The sequence below is a fragment of the Ovis aries genome, chromosome 6 (genome assembly GCF_016772045.2).
Source record: "Ovis aries strain OAR_USU_Benz2616 breed Rambouillet chromosome 6, ARS-UI_Ramb_v3.0, whole genome shotgun sequence".
In the NCBI taxonomy this organism is placed as follows: Eukaryota; Metazoa; Chordata; class Mammalia; order Artiodactyla; family Bovidae; genus Ovis; species Ovis aries.
The window spans coordinates 36756002-36775674 of NC_056059.1; the positions used below are offsets into that span (position 1 = coordinate 36756002).

Consider the following 19673-nt stretch of genomic DNA (forward strand, 5'->3'; position numbering starts at 1 on the left):
TCAAAATAAGAAGAAGAAGAAAAAAAAATAAAATAAAATAAAATGTCAAAATATTCTCCTATAAATTATCTCAGTCTCCCATGAGGAAGGCAGAATGGTTATTTTAACCCCCTATTGACAGGATAGGAAACCGAGATCAGGTAGTTTATGTGGCTGACCAGGGTCAAAGCCAGTAGGACAGAGATGCAGAACAAACAGTTACCTTCCGATCCGAGGCCCACTGCCTCCTCCACTATTAAATCTGTAAACTTGCCCTAGCACTCTTATTCCCTCTGAAGAAGGGATGAATAGTTAACCTTAGTCTTGGTCTTAGTAAAAGTGTCGAGAAATGAAGTTACATGTGCACAGCCAAGGGTCAAGACTAACCTGTTCTCCTTGCACACTGCCACTTTGTCTCCTCCTGGTATCAGCTTCTTCTGTTCAATCACACCATAGCTTTCTCGGCAAATCTATATTTAAGGGGGAATAAAGAAACGTTTCGATTTTGTTGACTACTTATCTTTCTAGACCCCAAATGACTGAGAAGCCTTAGGAACGAATGTAGCTTAATTACCACTACTTACATTACCGCAGAAGATTCTTGGGAGGACAAAGAATCAGAGAACATCGGCACTTTATAGGATAGTTTTAAGATAGGGAGTTGCCAATAAACGCAATCAAAGAGAAAATACGAACTCTAGAAAATAAATTATATGTATAGGAGTAAAGGGGCTTCCCTGGTGGCTCGGTGGTTAAGAATCCACTTGCCAATGCAGGAGACATGGGTTCAGTCCCTGGGTCGGGAAGATCTCCTGGAGCAGGAAATGGCAACCCACTCCAGCATTCTTGCCTGGGAAACCCCATGGACAGAGGAGCCTGGAGGGCTACAGTCCACGGGGTCGTGAAGAGTTGGACACAACTTGGTGACTAAACAACAGCAGCAAACAGCAACATAGGAGTAAAGAGGAATAAAGCTTCAGTAATTTCCTCAAGTGTATAGATTAATCACTCATTCATTCATTTATTCAACACACTTACTGAACTCCAGTAATATTCAGGACACTTTGACTATCATATGATCCACCAATTCCATTTCTGAGTATATATCCGAAAAGAACAAAAATACTAATTCAAAAAGATACATGCACCCCAATGTTGAAAGCAACACTATTTACGATAGCCAAGGTATGGACACAATCCAAGTGTCCGTCAACAGATGAATGGCTTATGTACACAATGGAATACTACTGGGTCATCAAAAAGAAGGAAACTGTGCCATCTGCAGCAATATGGATGGACCTGAAGGGTATCGTGCTAAGTGAAATAAGTCAGACCAAGGAAGACAAGTACTGTACGATGTCACCTATAGGTAGAATCTAAAAGACACAACACACTAGTGAATATAACAAAAAGAAGCAGACTCTCAGATTTAGAGAATAAACCAGTGGTTACCACTGGGGAAAGGAAGAGGGAAGGGACAATATACGGGTAAGGGACTAAGACACAAACCATTAGGTATAAAATAAGCTATAAAGATATACTGTACAACACAGGAAATACAGCAAATACTTTATAATAACTATAAATGGAGTTTAACCTTTAAAAATTGTGAATCACTGTACTGTACACTTGTAACTAATATTCTACAACAACTATACATTGATGAAAAAAAGATACTATGACTAAAATAGTTTGGTTCAGAGAAGTCTCTGAATTTGTTCTTTGATTTGGAGAAAAATTATGCTAGTCATGACTTGTAAGCATGATAAAAGAGACAGCTACGGTCGTAAGTAAAGAAAATCCTTACCGTGAAGTTGAGACAGAAAGTCTCCTCAATATCTTCCCCAGGGTAATCTAACAGTTCTTGAAGACTCCTAATCACAGTGTGACAGAGAAAAGAAAAGAGGTACATCACACACGGCAATAGTGTTTCTATCCCAGTCACACGTCCAGATTATCTGCAAGGAAATGCTACAAAAGAACATTCTTGAATGAACATAAATCTAGACTAAAAGTCACGTTAAACATATTTTGAAAAAAATGTCTTAAAGCAGTTGACTTGTACGGTGCTCACTAATTGTTCTCTGTTCCTACTGACAAACCTTACTGAATTTATGAAGAAAATCAGACAGCTTTGTATCTGACACACTTATGTCAACCCTAGTAAACTTTGGAAGTAGATAAGTGAGGAGATGATCCAGCAGTGGTCCTACAGATTGGCTTTATCTGTATGCATTAGAAGGATAATCCTCCCATCATAAAAAACAAGCTTCAAAGTCACTGTGTCCACTTAGGAATCTAGTCTTACTTGTTAATGCAAGGGGCTCTGTGTGCAAAGAACTCTATTAGCTGCCACACTGAAGAACACTGGAGCCTGTTTATGCCAGCAATGGTCGTATCGCAGCTGTCACGAGGATACATCCTTATAACTAGACTTCATTCACACTTCTTCAGTGAGCTCAGTGTCTGGCAGTTCCATAATGGGTTGCCCAGAAAGAAAATTTTTCATGCAGAATTTAAATCTTTTTTCACTTAACCAGCCAAAATCATTACTTCAAATATATCATTCTCAGCCAGGCTGGCAAAGAAAACAGCACACATTTCTGCCACTCTCAGTTACCAAAAAAGTAACCCTGCCTGGTCTCCTCTGCCATTTTTTAATATTCCTTCTAAATTTTCTTTACCTGTCTCTGTGCCTCGCTTCCCTGCCCCACATCCTTTGTGATTTCTCTGTACTGATGTCCTATACTGGTGGTATGACCATCTCCTCTCCAGAGAGCACCTTAGAGACTACCCTTTCTCCATCTCCATCTTAAAATCAGTATTACTTCTCTATATAAAAAAAAGGGATGTTACCTCCTGCTGAAGTCAAAAGAACTGTCGTGTTTCCACAAAGCCAAGGATACGATATCTTTTTATAAATTAAATTTCACCTTATGCTACCTAAAATCAATACACAGAAACTCAAAAGGAGTTTTTTAGAGACAGAAAGAAAATTACTAAAAACATGTCTCTACTGTCCTGGGAAATAGAGTTACCATTTGACCTAGCAATTCTACTCCTAAATGAAAACTTATGTCTACACAAAAGTATGTAAAAATATCCGTAACAGCACTGTTGGTAACAGTCAAAATGTAGAAACCACTCAAATGTCCATAAGCTGATAAATGGATAGACAAAGTTTGGTATATCCATACAATGAAATATAATTTGACAATAAAAAGAAATGAAACACTGATACACATTACAGCTCAGATGAACCTTGAAAACATGCTGTGTGAAGGAAGCCAGATACCGAAAACCACATATTGTATGATTCCATTTATGCGAAATATTCAGAAGAGGCAAGTCTACAGAGACAGAAAGTAGATTAACGGTTGCCTAAGGCTCAGGGGATGAAGAAGTTGGGAATGTCGACTAAAGAATACCAGGTTTCTTAAAACATCCTAAATTTGATGGAGTAAAGGCTGCAAAACTCTGTGGATACACTAAAAGTCACTGAATTATATACTCTAACTGGGTGAACTGTGCAGAATGCAAATTATATCCCAATTAAACTACTTTCTAACAAAGGCTCCATGAGATAACAGAAAAAATACATAAACTGGTCTCTGCCCCCAGTTCCTTAGCACAGAGCTCCCCAAATCCTTGTAAATTCCTCTGGGATGAGGGCAACAGAAACCCTTAACCTGTGGGATCCAACTCTATCTCCAGGTAGATGGTGTCAGAACTGAGATAAGTTGCAGGACACCCAGCTGGCATCATGCAGAATTATTTGGACATGTGGGCGAGAACCCCACACACATTTGGTGACCAGAAGTCCAGCACATGTGGTCACAGTGTGAAATTCAAGGAGACAGAGAAAACAGAAACACAAAAGGATGGGGAAATCTGTAACTTTAAAAAAAAACACAGGCTCTCTTTTCAATACTTTCTCCCCTGCTATTTACGGACCATGACAAATCTCAAAGTCCTTATATTCTGTTCAGGATAAGAAAAGCAGAGATTGTTTGGATTCCTGGGCAGCTATGACTTCCCTTTTCCTTTTTCTCTTTCTGTCCCTAGAGTGACCCAGGAATTGTTTCAAGCCAGCAGCTGTGGACCCCCGTCTTAAGACAAAGCATACGCAGCACAATCGAATGAGAAACTCTAACTTATACACGTGATGTTTTCAACCTTTAATCTCAGTGCCAAGAGCAGTTCTCCACGCCAGGCTCCCATCTTTCAGCTCTGTACCTTCCTTCCGTGGGTGACAATTCCTTCAAGTCTTCCAGGCCAGGCTTCACGTTCAGTAGCTTCTTATAGAGAGCCAGCGGGAAGTGCAGGTCCACCACAGTGGAGTTGTAAATGGCGAGTCCGCAGGTTATGCCAATCAAGTGAAACCAGTTGTGCTCTACAAAACACTTTCAGCACATGTGCAAATGTGTTAAGAAGAAAGGCAGTGCTCGCACTCTCAAAACCATCTGTGATTTACCTTAAAATATTTTCAGAATGAAAGAATAAAGATCTATAATATTGTTACCCTCTGAAACAGAGAAATACCCCTAACAAAAGTTTAACTGTGTATGTTTGTGAATGATATAAAAGAGGTTTAAAAAAAAGCTATCCCTAGAAATTACTAGAATACTATTACAAAATTAATATATGCTCATTGTTGAACATATACACGAGCACAAATACAGAGTAATGATCTGTTTTATAACAGTGATTTTTATTGGAGGTGGATGAGAACTGCAATATTTAGAATAAAATATTAAAAAACAAAAGTTCAACTGTCCCCCAAAGATGCAACGCAGACAAAGTTAAGCATTTACAGCTCACCTATGATACAGAGAACAGCTTATCTTCATTTAGAGCACTGGTGTCCAATAGAACTTCCTGCAGTGATGGAAACATTCTATTCTGTTCTGTCCCAGATGTCAGCCACTGTGTGTGCTTACTGAGCACCTGAATGGTGGTTAGTACAACTGAGGGAATGTGAAATGCTCCAGACAAGAATACTGGAGTGGGTTGCCATTCCCTTCTCCTGGGGATCTTCCCAACCCAGGAATCGAATCAAGGTCTCCTGCATTGCAGGTGGATTCCTTACCATCTGAGACACCAGGGAAGCGCAAGTATTATTTAATTTAACTAAATAAAATTGAAATTTAAATAGCCACAAGAGGCTAATGGCAGGACAGTGCAGATATAGGGAGAGAAGTCTGGTAGAAAAAGAAATAAACTATAGTCTGCTTAAAATGGGAATGCCTTTTAAAACTTAGCTCTCCTACTGCATTTTCAAAAATAAACTGTGTACATCTGTGGGAGTATCCATGCACATACTATCATTGTTATTAAAATAAGATATATTTGACAGTTATTCTTTATATGTCATAAAACCAATTTCTTTATCACACTCTTTTTACCCTTCGAGGATATACAAAGCTTGGAGCTTACCTACTAGGAATGGAAATGGGACTGATGGGCGACAAAATGCAACTACGAGGTCTTGGTAACAGGTGAAACATGAAGACTGCATCCACTCTTTATACACACTAAATGATTATCTTTGTTAGCGCTCCCCTTTGCAAACGTCAGAAAGCTAGAGACTGGTCTGACAACAAAAAGGAAGTTTCGTTCAATCCATCTGTTGAATGATGACATTACTAACTTACCGTATCCGAAAACCATAAGAGATTTGAATCCTGGTAGTAGGTAAACATTCCATAGATGGGATTCAACAATTCTTTTAACAGTAAAAGAAAGAACTCCTTTGTGACGCCACCTGCATCCACTGCTTCTTCACCATCAAAAATGACCTTAAAATAATGAAAGTGGAATTAGTACTTCAGGGAAATCATTGTCATTTTCTGGTTTTTGGTTTTTTCACAAATTCTTTCCAAAGTCAGGACAAAGAAAGGAAGATGTAACAGAATACACTGCCGCAATCAAGCTGCAAGGTGTTAACTGTTGATTATTAACAAGACACTTAACAATCACACAGAATTTTACTGGGCACTTCAAGGGATATAGACAAAGTGAGAATTTTACCAGATGTCCACAGAAAGTTGACCATCAATTTGGGGAAGAGAGGCAAACATTAAAAAAAAAAACAATTCAAGAATACATTTTCAAAGAGTCAGATACACTGAGAGGTAAATGTTCTGACACACAGAGAAAAGCAATGACTAACCTGAGTAAAGACAGAAGTCTCTCTCAGTAGGGGTCTTAAACTAACTGATGAATATGAAAGGGAAGAGAGTAGTTCAAGCAGACACATCTGTGAGGGGCTATAAAGAGACCCACTACAGATCTATATGGAGCACGCTGGACCCAACCACAGTAACAACTACAGCAAACCAAAGGACGAGATTTATTAAGAGTTTTCTACATGCCAGCCACTTAAACTCTATTAACCTAATCCTCAGAATAGTCCTACACACAGAAATTACTATTACCATCCCCACTTTACTGGAAGGGCTCAGGCACAGAGCTAAAAATAAAAAGCACTTAAAAAAGCTTATCCTGGGAAATTCCCTGGCAGTCCAGTGGTTAAGACTCTGCACTTCCACTGCAGGGGCACAGGTTTGATACCTGATCAGGGAACTAAGATCCCACACGCCACATAGAGTGGCTAAAAAAGAAAGAAAAATTATCCTGAACACTATGCTCAAGGTTGCCTGGAGCAGGAGGAGAGTAAGATTCTGATTACATGGGTGCCAGTAGAAGACTTAACTCAGACATGCTACCAAGCAAAAAGAGTCATCTGAATTAGTGACTGAAAACAGGTGGCAAAGAGAGCACCTTCTGTTTGCAATATCAAAAATCTATCCCAGAAGTTCTAGGGAGAACTCCCAGGCAGACTGATGGGACTGATGCTACCCACTGAAATTCTGAAAAGGATGACAGTATCATGGAAACCATCAGTTTCTTGTCTATTACATTTCAGGAGTTTACAACAGGATTGGAAACAGGAAAAGTCTTCTGAAGGGAAAGGGAAATGATCTAAAACTTCAATAATTCACTAAATATTTACTGACCAGCTGCTGTGTTCCAAGCATTGTGCTAAGCCCCAAGAATACATTAAATGGTAATACAAACATGCATAGTTTATGAGGAAAGACAATTTCTTAACCATTTCAGAGTACTAAAAAGGGCCTATCAGGACAGACGACCAGCTGCCCAGAAAATTTCACTACTTTTCTGTTTTCTTTTTTACTTCCTTTCTCTTAAATTTTTGACATCCAAAGACTTCCTAGATGCTGGCTTGGTAGTTTTACCCAATTGAAGCTTTAGCAGTGCTACTGTTTGCATGGTTTTGGTAGAGTGGGAACAGGTACACGGAAAAGAGCAGACAAAGAAGGTCCCCTGCTGCTGCTGCTGCTGCTGCTGCTGCCAAGTCGCTTCAGTCATGTCTGACTCTGTGTGACCCCATAGACGGCAGCCCACCAGGCTCCCCCGTCCCTGGGATTCTCCAGGCAAGAACACTGGAGTGGGTTGCCATTTCCTTCTCCAATAATAATCCACTGGCATTTTTATCTGATGTCATGTTGAGATGGTCTCTTTGGTGACTGGACAGAAGGAGATGAGTAAATTCTTGTAAAATGAATGAAAGAAATAATGAATGGCTGTACTCCAAGATTTTAGTAAGATCTTTGCTGCTTCATCTGACACTGTTTAAAGAAACCCAGGAAGGTTATTTAGATAAATATACTGAAGGGCTCACTTTGAGAGGCTTTTTCAAATCAATATCAGAATGAATGCTCAGCTCTCTCAGGGCATCTCCAACAAGGTTGCTCCTGCGAACATGAAGGACCAGGAAGGGGCTTCTGGCCAGCAGAGGCTCCAAGGTGAGCAGCATGAAAACGTTCTGCAGGTTGGCCCCATTGACCGCCACCTGGAACAGCACACCCAAGAACACAGTTATCACCCAAGAGTGCATCTGTAAATGGAGATGGCTGTCAGCCGTGCCTTTGGACCACAGCTGGGTACAGGGCAGGGCAGACACGCTGCATCTCCACCTTGTTCTTTATTCTCCTAACTCTTCCAGTAGATTTTCTCAGTCATGTTTACAAAACACACAAATCCTTCCAATAGGAACCCAAAGAGATTAACTGAAACACTTTATGAACCATATGATCCATAACTCATTCCAGGAAAATGATTTGGACTAAGCAGATTAAGACTGAAATGATATCTTAGTAGAAGAAAGTGACGATGGATAGTGGGTAAAAATGGTGACTTTAGAATTAGCAGGAAAAGAAACCCAATAACCACTTGCTAAACAGCTTTACTTCTTTGAAAAATGTCCATTTTCTCTGGAAAAGCTTTAAATTGTCAATACGATGGCTATATCACTGTGAAAACAGATATATAGAGATAAATGTAAATAAGAGCTAGAGACAAAGTCAGAAAGATGGGGAGAGGAAGAGAGGGATGAATGAAGTTACATATCCACCAGCAGTAGGAATTGCAAGGTTTGGATTACTAGTTCACAAACATCTTTGCAGGCTTGCCAAAACCAATTATACTTTACAATAAAAACAAATTTAAATTAAACAAATCTCTCTAATTTAAATTTTGGCTCAATAAAGAACTGCCAAGCTCCATTTAATAATGTATCAAGGGTCAGCAAACAATGGCCCATTGACTGAATCCAGCCTGCTGCTTGTTTTTATACAGCTCTTGAACTACTAATAGTTTTAACATTTTTAAATGGTTAAACAAAAATTTTAAAAAAGAATATTTCACACATGTGAAAATTATGTAAAATTAAAACCTTGTGCTACACAGAGTTTTATACTTGAGACCATACGGCCCACAAAGGCAAATATTTACTATATGATACTTTATGAAGACACCTGTCAACCCTCAGTTTATCTAAATGTCCCTTCATTTATATTTGCTTTGTTCAATAGAGAATTGCTGAAAAGTTTTCTATAGGTTCTAAAAGTTATACTACAACTTTACCCAAATGAACCTTCTCCTATTAGGAAAAAATTACAACTGAATGTATAAGATGAAAGAAACCCATAATAGGAAAAAATAATTTTTAAAATATGTTACCTGCATCTGTAGTTCAGCATCAGTTTGTAACATTTTGGTCTTGGCTTGGGCATCAAAGATAAAAGGGTAGGAACAAAGCGTTACAGCATCCTAGAATGAAACACATTATTGGCAATATTACAGTATTCCACAGAGAATACTGCTGGAAAAATACATTAATAAATTTTAAAGTATCACTTACCTGCATTATAGATGGTCGAGCCTTCTGTGTAAAGAAAAATAAAGGCTCTTAGTTGGATTACAAAACTTGAACTTTTTATCCCCTACAAATAACAAAACAAATAACAAAATAGATAACCTATCTGACTATTTGGCCATGGAACTAACACCATTTAAACAGCTGACTGGAGTTATGATGGAATAGACCAGTTGTTTTGATAAATATAGACTGAGAAAAACACTGAAAACAACTTCAGAAAAATTTAAAGGGCCTTTACAAAAACAACATTTCACTAACTCCATAATTTACAGCATTAATAGAATTTCCATTTATAAGAAATCTAATACCAAACAGGAGCTTTACAACCATGACTTCAGAGGTTCATCTTGTTCGGTAACGTGGATAATGCGATTCATTTGTCAGCATGTTACGTCTACCTCTTACAAACATACACGTACACACAGTTACTCTTGGCAGAAATCAAATATTTAGAAAGTTGTCCATAACTAGGTATTTAGAAAGTCGTCCCTGGCTTGGCCTACAGAAGATATTCCATCAATATGTAAATGAAATCTGAATAAACTTTTAAAGAAGGGAATAACAGATAAGCATACTACATTTTATTGCTCTTCACTTTATTGCATTCCACAGATACTCTTTTTTTTTTTTTAATAAACTGAAGTTCTGTGGCAGCGCTTAGTCTTACACCACTATCAGCACCATTTTCCCAGCAGCATTTCCTCCCCTTATGTCTCTGTGTCACATTTTGGTAATCCTCGCAATATTTCATACTTTCTCATATCATTTGTTATGGTGACCTGATCAGTGACCTTTGATACTACTGCTGCAAAAAGATTAAAACTTGCTGAAGGCCCAGATGATGGCTAGCATTCTTGTTTAGCAATACAGTATTTTTTAGTTAAGATTTGTACATTGTTTTTCTAAACATAATTCTATTGCACATTTAATAGAATACAGTATAAACATAACTTTTATATGCACTGGTTAACAAAAAAAATTGTGTGACTTGTTTTATTGCAATATTTGCTTTACTGTGGTGGTCTGGAACCAAACCCACAATACCCCCAAAGTACACCTGCAAATAAAAACAACCACAAACATATCTAATAGGTAGGTTACAAACATATCTAAGAGGTACATTAGTTTATCAGGAGCAAAAAGGAAATCTCTCCTGAAAGATTAAGCTAATGAATACTGTTTGCTACATAACCCAACAGAAGCAATCAAACAAAAAATCAACAGTATGGATCATGCTGACCTGGAGCAGTATTTCACAAACAGAAAACCATGGATTTATTCCCAGAAATCTGAGAGTGTTCTATGCAATTTTTTAAATTTTGTGTTTTTTCTAAAAAAAAGAAAAAAATGATATCCTAAACAAAATAAAAACACATTCTGAATGAACTCCTTATAATTATGTGTTCCCATATAATTTGCATTTATTTTGATGATTGCACTGGTGCCACAGTATACTGAAGTGTCCAAGGAAAGGGAAAAAAGCAGTCTTCCTTTGTAAGTGATGCATTTGTGCCCAAGAAAAGGCCACAGCAGTCCTGACTAGCTGCATGAATGAAGGTTTAATAGCAGCTGAAAGGACAAAAGAGAATTGAGTCATCCCTGGGTTCACAGGACAAGCCACAGAACTCAAGTCCCCAGGCCTGGCAGCCTGCAGTCCTAATCACAATGCAAGAGGGGTCTCGCTTCAGGAAGGCATTTGTGTTTTAGAGTTTTGTTAATATTTAATTTGCAAATCTGCTTTGGTTTTCTAATGTGTAAATGCTATGTGAATAATAAGTGTATATATACTTCCTTTTGTATTCGAGTATATTTCGATGAAAGCACTGAAAAGAATTCTTAAAAAAAATCATCCTGTTTATGCTTTAGAACAGGTTCCTTCTCGAGACTGAGAAACTCTAATTAGAGAAGAGAGCCCAGTCCAGGGAGACAAGGTGTAGAGTCTTACATATAGAACCCAGGCTGACTTGATTCATTCTCATGGCGGCTTCTCTAATTACTCTGACTTTTGGAATTGAAACAACTAAAACACACACACATCATAAAACAGCACTCTACAAAGTAATCTTGTACTCTAGATACCTACAAAAGGTACAAATATCCTGGGGAAGTGTGTGCCAATATTTAAAATTTTCTATCCTCCTTCTCAGAAGAGATTTTATTCTAGGCATTATTTGTCTGTTCTTAAGACAAAAGATAGATCTTTATCATGTGTCCTGTTCTATAAAGCAAAATAAAGTTTTGAACACCTCAAAAAAATTTTAACAGTGACCATAAAAACAGCTGTTGGCTTTATAGCCTCCCAGTATACAGTGAGCCCTCCTTATCCATGTGTTCCACGTCTGCAGATTATACCTAGCTCAGATAGAAAATGCTTGGAGAAAAATGAAAATTCCAGAAGGTTCCAGCAAGCACAACTTGAATTTGTCACACACTGGCAACTATTTACATAGCATTCACACTGTATCAGGTATTACAAGTAATCGAGAGATGATTTAAAGTACTTGGGAGGATGTTCTTAGGTTATATGCAACCAATATATCATTTTATATGAGGGACAAACGATAGAGGATGAGATGGCTGGATGGCATCACCGACTCAATGGACGTGAGTTTGTGTGAACTCCGGGAGTTGGTGATGGACAGGGAGGCCTGGCATGCTGCGATTCACGGGGTTGCAGAGAGTCGGACATGACTGAGCGATTGAACTGAACTGAACTGAGCATGGAGAATTTTGATATGGGGGTGAGGACTCCTGGAACCAATCCTCCATGGATATGGAGGGACAACCATACCTAGTAAATACTAGTATTTTTGTTGGTACAATGTAGTTATTTCAGACATCAATCAGCAGCTCTGTCTGTATTTCTTAGCTCTCTCCCACTCTAGTTCTCTAATTCTTTCCCACCATCCTCTCCCTGCAACCCCCACCACATACCCTGAAAAAGCTCAGTTTTGAAGGTTAAGCTGATCTCCCTTCTGGAGGGTAGGGTTATCATGCTTTCAGCAGGGTATGATGGCTGGAAAGAAATTACTGTTGGGAACCAGAGCCAAAGCAAGAGAGCTGGTGGTCCAGAAGACCCCCACCGCAGGGGAGGACTGAGGTGCTGGCTCTGTGGAAGGTGAACAAGGGAAGGGTGTTCAGTCAAAAGAAGCAGCAGGCCTATAAGAAAGTCTGTTTATGTGTCTACAAATTTTATTTTTTTTACAAGTCTGAAATTTTGTATTTAAAATATAACGGTTTAATTTCACTGATTTTTATTTTATAGATGCTGAATATTTTAGAAGTGGTATTAGTACTGGTGCTTCCAGATTACATGAACTAAATACTGAAACAGCAATATTATGATTGTGCTTCCTGACTGTTCTCCTTAACCTGGAAAGATGTATATTAACTGGTAAGATATGTGACCCTCTCCTGAGAGACTACTTGGCCTGGGCCATTTATTCCCCAAAAGTGAGTCTCCCAAACCTAAAACTAGCAAAGTGCTACTGGTGGATCACATTTCAAGTGTTCCTGCTTGAAATGGGGTGGCACTGTTACCTTAAATCATTTTTCCTAAGGATATGAAACAGGAGCAATGAATAAATACATGATACAGAACTGGAGAGCTGGGGAACTGGGAATATCTTTTTATCTTCCAAGCCAGTCTTTCCCAACTGTGGCTGTGACTGGGGACAAGAGTCACCGCATGAGCGCCTGTAGTGCAGGGAGGGAGCACGAGAGCCTCTGCCTCAGGGCCCACCTGCCACCAGGCACTCCTGTACCCTCAGTGGGTGCACCTGGCCCCCACTGCCACTGGCGTGCAGGCAAATACAGCTGTGCACAATCCTGGCACCTGGGACCAAAACACAGCCCCGTACAACACATACAGCCAATGTGTCGAAGACTCTAGTCCTTATTTTTGAAGCATTTCCTTTGTATCACTGACTTTCTCACTTGTGCTGCCCCACGGGAGCCCATGGCATCACTCATTCTGTGCTCTGTTTATCCGGTTTCCAAGTGTAGATGATGGCAGTTTATTAATTGAAATAAATAAGCCACTACCCTCTCTTCTTTAAAATAAACAAGTCAGTCACTTTAGAATGTTTCTTTGGTACACCACACTTCTTTGCACACACGTGTTGTGTCCCTTTATAATTCCTTTTTCACTAGGAGAATCCCAGGGACGGAGGAGCCTGTTGGGTGCCACCTAAGGGGTCACACAGAGTCAGACACAACTGACGTGACTTAGCAGCAGTAGCAGCAGCAAGCATGTCACAGAGGCAGCCACCATATCCCATAGGTGTCGCCATTCCCAGTGACTAGCAGGCATGTGAAATACATTAGGTGCCCAAGACTGCTTACTGAAAAATAGCTACTAAGGCTTATGACCAGGCTTCCCTGGTAGTTCAGCTGGTAAAGAATCTGCCTGCAATTCAGGAGACCTAGGTTCGATCCCTGGGTTGGGAAGATCCCCTGGAGGAGGGCATGGCAACCCACTCCAGTATTCTTGCCTGGAGAATCCCCATGGACAGAGGAGCCTGGCAGGCTACCGTCTATGGGGTTGCACAGGGCTGACACAACTGAGCGACTAACACTTCACTTCAGCACTTATTAAGTACTTGGCAAAGTAAGGCCTTTCCATGCTTTTTCCCATTTAATTCTCATAATACTGCTAGAATTCACATTTCTAAATGAGGATGCTAGGCTTACAGAAAGTAAGGAACTTGCGTAAGGTCACATAGGTATTAGGCCTGAGCCAAGACTGAAACCAGTTCTTTTTGACTACAGTAAAGCACGTGCTCTGAACTGTAAACTACACAGCCTTGGCTACTACATCAAGCTAAAAAATTTAACACGTAAACCTCACGTAGTGTGAGATGCACACACAGACTCACAAACATGTACACACAAACGGTAAAATATTATGCAGTCACAAAAAAAGAAGGTAATCCTGCCATTTACAAAAATATGGGTGAAACTAAAGGACATTATGCTAACTGAAATAAGCCAGAGAAAGATAAATACTGTATGGTGTCATTTATATGCGGTATCTTAAAAAAAAAAACCAATCTCATAGAAATAGAAGAAGAATGATGGTTGCTAGAGGATGGGGGGAGACAGGGGGGTGGAGGAGGAGATGGGGAAATGTAGGTCAAAGGGTACAATCATTTCAGTTACAAGTAAGTTCTAAGGAACTAAAGTACAGCAGAGTGACTACAGCCACACAGTATTATACACTGGACACCTGATGAGAATACCTCTTAAGCATTCTTGAGACACAGAGGAAACAAGTTAAGTCTGTGAGGTAATGGATGTGATAATCAGCTTGATCTTTGTAATCATTTCACAATGTATATGTGCATCAAATCATCACATTGTACACTTCAAATATTTACTATTTTGTTTGTTAATTATACCTCAATAAGGCTGGGGAAAATCCACTTATTGTTCATTACTATCATTTGAAAGTGTTTAAGCTCATAAATAAGCCTATGAATATATGGTCAATCAAAAGGAGGCAAGATCACACAATGGGAAAAGGACAATCTCTTCAATAAATGGTGTTGAGAAAACTGGACAGGCATATACAAATGAACAAAATGATCATTATCTTACTTACTATACATAAAAATTAGCTGAAAATGGATCAAAGTCTAGAATGTAAGCTATGAAATCATAAACGCATAGATGAAAACATAGGTAGTAAGCAACTTGATATCAGTCTTGGCAGTGATGTTTTGGATCTGACTTCAAAAATCAAAGACAAAAAAAGCAAAAATAAATAAGGGAATTAGATCAAACTAAAAAGTTTCTGTACAGCAAAGGAAACCATCAACAATATGAAAAGGCAGCCTACAGAATGGGAGAGGTATTGGCAAACAATATGTCTGATAAGGTGTTAACAAAATACACAAAGAATTCATACAACTCAATATAAAAAAAAAAAAATTAAACAATGGGCAGAGAACCTTAACATTTTTCCAAAGTCAACACACAGATGGCTAATAGGCACATGCAAAGATGCTCAACTTCATTAATCATCAGGAAAATGCAAATCAAAACCATACTGAGATATCACCTCACATCTGTCCAAATTGCTATAAACAAAAAATACTATTTTGGGCAAGGATATACAGAAATGAGACTCCTCATGCATTGCTGGCAGGAATTTAAACTGGTACAGCCACTATGGAAAACTGTATGAAGGATCTTCAAAAAATTAAAAATAGAATTACCATATGATCCAGCTGTTCTACTTCTGGATATTTATCCAAAGAATACAAAAAACACTAATTCAAAAAGATATATGTACCCCCATATTCAGAGCAGCCTTATTACATTAGCCAAGATATGGAAACAACCTAAGCATCCATAAATATGTGGATGGAGAAAGAAGAAAAGGCACACACAGTGGACTATTACTCATGTAACCAAGCATGACGTTATGGGGCCTTTCTCGAACAGACCACTCCCACCATCCTCTGTTTTAGCTCCTTTCTGAAGGACCTAGATAACAGTACCTGGAGCACATTTCCTGAGCTGTGCAGCAAATACTAAAATCCCCACCAAATGCAAGAAATTACTACCTGACGACCATGAGCACACAGCCCCAGACATACTGGAGCCCGAGGATTGACAATGACATTGCCCTCTTACCTCACCATCAATGAGATTTGTGCATGGGCTGATTACATACCCTGCCACCCCCATCCTTCCTGTGGCCATTAAAATGCTTTCCTGAAGCCCACTGGGGAGTTCAGGTGTTTTGAACACTAGCTGCCCTGGGCTCCTTGCTTGGCACTCTGCAATAAATGCTATATTTTCCTTCCCACAACCTGGTGTCAGAAATTGGCTTTACTGAGTGAACGAACAGTAATACTCAGACAAAAAGAATGGAATACTGCCATTTCCAACAACTTGGATGGACCTTGAAGTGAGTCAGATGAAGACAAGCTCAATACAATTTCACTCATATTTGGAAGTGAACATATTCCAAGATTCGCTTGGAATCTAAACAAGCAAAACCACAGCAAACTCACAGATAAGAGACAGGTTAGGTGACTGCTAGAGGGAAGAAGAGATGGAGGGTGGGCAAAATGGGTGAAGAGGGTCAAAGGCACAGACTTTTAGTCATAAAACAAGTCACAGTAATATAATGTACAGCATGGTGACTACAGATAGTAGAACAGTACCGCATATTTTAGTTGCTAAAGTTGCTAAGAGAGTAATTCTTAAAAGTTATCTAGGAAAAAAATTTGCAACTATGTGTGGTGACAGACAGTAACTAGACTTACAGTGATCATTTCAGTGTGTGTAAATATCGAGTCGTTATGGTATACACTTGAAATAATATGTGACATGTCAATTATACCTCAAAAAATTAAAAAAACAAATACATGAAAAAGCTTTAGCATTTTAGGTTAAAATCCAGGCTATCAAGAAATTTAAACTTTAATTTCTAATAGTATTATATAACAGAAAAAATTCCACAGAAATCACAAAAGGTCAAGTTATTTTATCCAATTTTGTATCTTTCTTTAACAACCTTAATTATTGAAGAGGAGATGAGCAGCTGGTATTTAAGGCTTATATTTGTTTATCAAATATTAAGAGAAAGGAACAATAAAAAAAAGTTATAGAAGTTGCTCACTTAAGTACTCCATTCAGAGACCACAGTCATGATAACCTATATTTTTAACACCAACAACTTCTTTTGTAGGGTCAAAGTAAATTAGAGTCCATTAGAATTCAGTAGGAAGTCACAGAAAAAGTAGATTAGAAGTCAGAACAATTGGCTTTTACGCTAACTGAGTTGGTGGAAAAATTGTTTAGCTTCTCTGAGACTCCAATTTCTCACCTAGAAACAAAGCAGCTGGCTAAATAATTCATAAGACTTACTGCAGCTCTTAACGTTTTATGAGTCAATGAATATTTATTCATGAATTCATAAAACAGAGAAGTTTGTCTTCTTACAACTTCTATATTAGCAGATGAAAATAGAATTCATTGCTAGCTTCCATGCCTACGTAAACCCATTTAGAAGATTTATCCACTTTTTTGAAAAGTATTTTGGCTTTTTAAGGTAATCAAAACCCTTATTAAAACACTCTATAGTCTCCAGCATTGATCATCTGGTATTTGACAAAGAAAAAAATCTTCCTTAAAGAAACCTATTTAAATGACTTGCTTTTGGAAACCACTACTGACCTCTAAAGGACTTCCCTGGTAGTTCAGTGGTTAAGAATCCACCTGCCAATGCAGGAGTCTTGGGTTCAATCCCCCTGAGAAGGAAATGCAACCCACTCCAGTATTTTTGCCTGGGAAATCCCATGAACAGAAGAGTCTGGTAGGCTACAGTCCACGGGGTCAAAAAAAGAGTTGGACACAACTCAGTGACTAAACAACAACAACTGACCTCCAAAATCCCTGCAGTGTATAGGAAAATATTGCCTAAATGTCAGTGATGAAACTGTTAAATTGGCAAGGACTCATCTCAAACGTGTCTGCTCTGCACGGCTTCACTAAATAACCATATTATCACTCTGTTTTCTGACATCACTCAAATTTATACATAATCCACAGATGGGTGATCCTAAAAAGCCTTGCATATATCCCAAGCCAGCCTACAAACAAACTGTAGAGCCAACTCAAGGGTGGCAGGCAAACCCACAGTTGTAATGTAAGCGAGAACTAGGTCAGGGATATGTGACATTTTCACACACATAATCCCAAACCAGGCACCCTGTAGGGTTCAGGCAGCTGACATAAGATGACTCAAGCTGACTAGCTGTTAGATGAAGATAACAGCAAATGATCCTTTCCTCAATGTCAAAATCAAACTGCAGTGGGGACTCTGGCATGTATAAGCCACATCTAAAGAGCCCCTATTGAACTCCAGCCAGCTGGCACCATCTGGGAGACAGGTCATGTTGCCAGGTCTTCCAGGTCTCAAGAAAGGCCAGAAATTCACTTTATGTTCCTTGACTTTTTAAATTGTGGTAAAAGACACAAAGTTTACCATCTTTACCGTGTTAGATTCATTAGTCTCAAATACATTTCCATTATTGTGCAATGTATCTCCAGAATTTTTTCATCCTGCAAAACTGAAAGTCCTAAAGATTATTATACTAAGTAAGCCACACAGAAAAAGACAAATATCAAGTGATTTCACTTACATGTGGAATCTAAAAACTAATACAAATGAACATATTTATAACACACACTCACAGACTTAGAAAACAAACTCATGGTTACCAAAGGGCCATGGTAGGGAAAGATAAATTAGGAGTTTGAGATTAACATGTACACACCACTATATACAAAGCAGACAACAAGGACCTACTGTAATAGCACATGGAGCTATACTCAGTATTTTGTAATACTCTATAAGGGAAAAGAATCTGAAAAGGAACATAAAGTTATAGATATAGAAAGACGAATCACTTTGCCGTGTACCTGAAACTAACATATTGTAAATCAACTATACTTCATTTTTTTTAAAAAGTCTAAACCCATTTAAAAAACTCTCCAATTTCTCCTCACTAGACCCTGGCAACCACTTTTCTACTTTATGTTTCTATGAGTTTGACTACTTCAGATACCTTGATTTTTTTTAATGTTGGCAACTAATTAAAATTATGTCATTCGGGTGACTACCCATTTGTGACTGCTTATGAGTACTTATGATTGCTCAAAGTACTTCAGTGTTTTAAGAATGCAAAAGCCAGTCAATAAAGCACAGGTGTGACACTAACATCAAAGTCAAGGACAAATTATAGAACTCAGAAGTTTTTTTCTTGCCCTTGTGCTCTGAGAAAAGAGTAAAGCTTTAAGATATGCTTCACGTGAATTCTTACCATTCCTGCTTGATGCAAGAACCACATGAGGTAGTCTTCCTGAATGTCCACGAGACTGGAAATCTCAGGAATGTAAAATGCATCATATTCCACATGTTTCACTTTAAGATTTACCTGATGAAGAACGAAACGAGGACAGTTAAGACCCAGATGCCTGGAAAATGGCTTTCCACTGAACATGTGGGTTGATCATTTTATCCTACTCTCTCTCCACCCCTCTCCCCTCTGGGTCTTCTCTATGCTTACCTTGTATAACTTCTCCAAGAGCTTGAGAGCTGCTGTAATATAATTGTTAAACAGTACAGGGATTAAGAATGTCTTTCTTCCTCTCAGCAGATAAACGACTGCACCTTTATAGAGGTTTACCAGTTTTGTGAAGTATTTCGGGCATACCTGAGACCACCAGTTATCTTTAGAAAAGAAAAAAAAGATATATTTCAACATGTGATTTTGATCAAGTATTTATGTCTTCTGTCTACTAACTAAAAACTGCTCCAGCTAGAAGATAAGCATTAGTCTAAAACATAGTTTCCCAAAACTGACTTTAAAAAGAATCCATTAAAGCATTTCTGGAGAGAGTGGTGGCTGCAGGAGAACCTTGGAGCTTTTTA

At 38.6% G+C, this 19673-nt stretch overlaps 1 protein-coding gene across 9 annotated transcripts in view; it reads right to left on the minus strand.

Moving 5' to 3' along the window:
- The window catches only part of HERC3 (HECT and RLD domain containing E3 ubiquitin protein ligase 3), a 136114-nt gene that overhangs the window by 39073 nt on the left and 77368 nt on the right, over nucleotides 1-19673 (minus strand). For 6 of the 9 annotated variants that reach the window (XM_004009709.5, XM_060416896.1, XM_042251254.2 and 3 more), the window contains exons 15-23: nucleotides 19309-19472; nucleotides 19063-19176; nucleotides 9206-9229; nucleotides 9025-9114; nucleotides 7685-7855; nucleotides 5634-5777; nucleotides 4216-4382; nucleotides 1787-1853; nucleotides 367-449 (exon numbers count right to left, since the gene is read on the minus strand). In XM_004009709.5, coding sequence (XP_004009758.2) covers nucleotides 367-449; nucleotides 1787-1853; nucleotides 4216-4382; nucleotides 5634-5777; nucleotides 7685-7855; nucleotides 9025-9114; nucleotides 9206-9229; nucleotides 19063-19176; nucleotides 19309-19472 — 1024 coding nt within the window. Of the gene's footprint in view, nucleotides 1-202; nucleotides 273-366; nucleotides 450-1786; nucleotides 1854-4215; nucleotides 4383-5633; nucleotides 5778-7684; nucleotides 7856-9024; nucleotides 9115-9205; nucleotides 9230-19062; nucleotides 19177-19308; nucleotides 19473-19673 lie in introns of all 9 variants that reach the window. The other 3 variants (XM_042251255.1, XM_060416897.1, XM_042251256.2) reach the window with 2 other exon arrangements.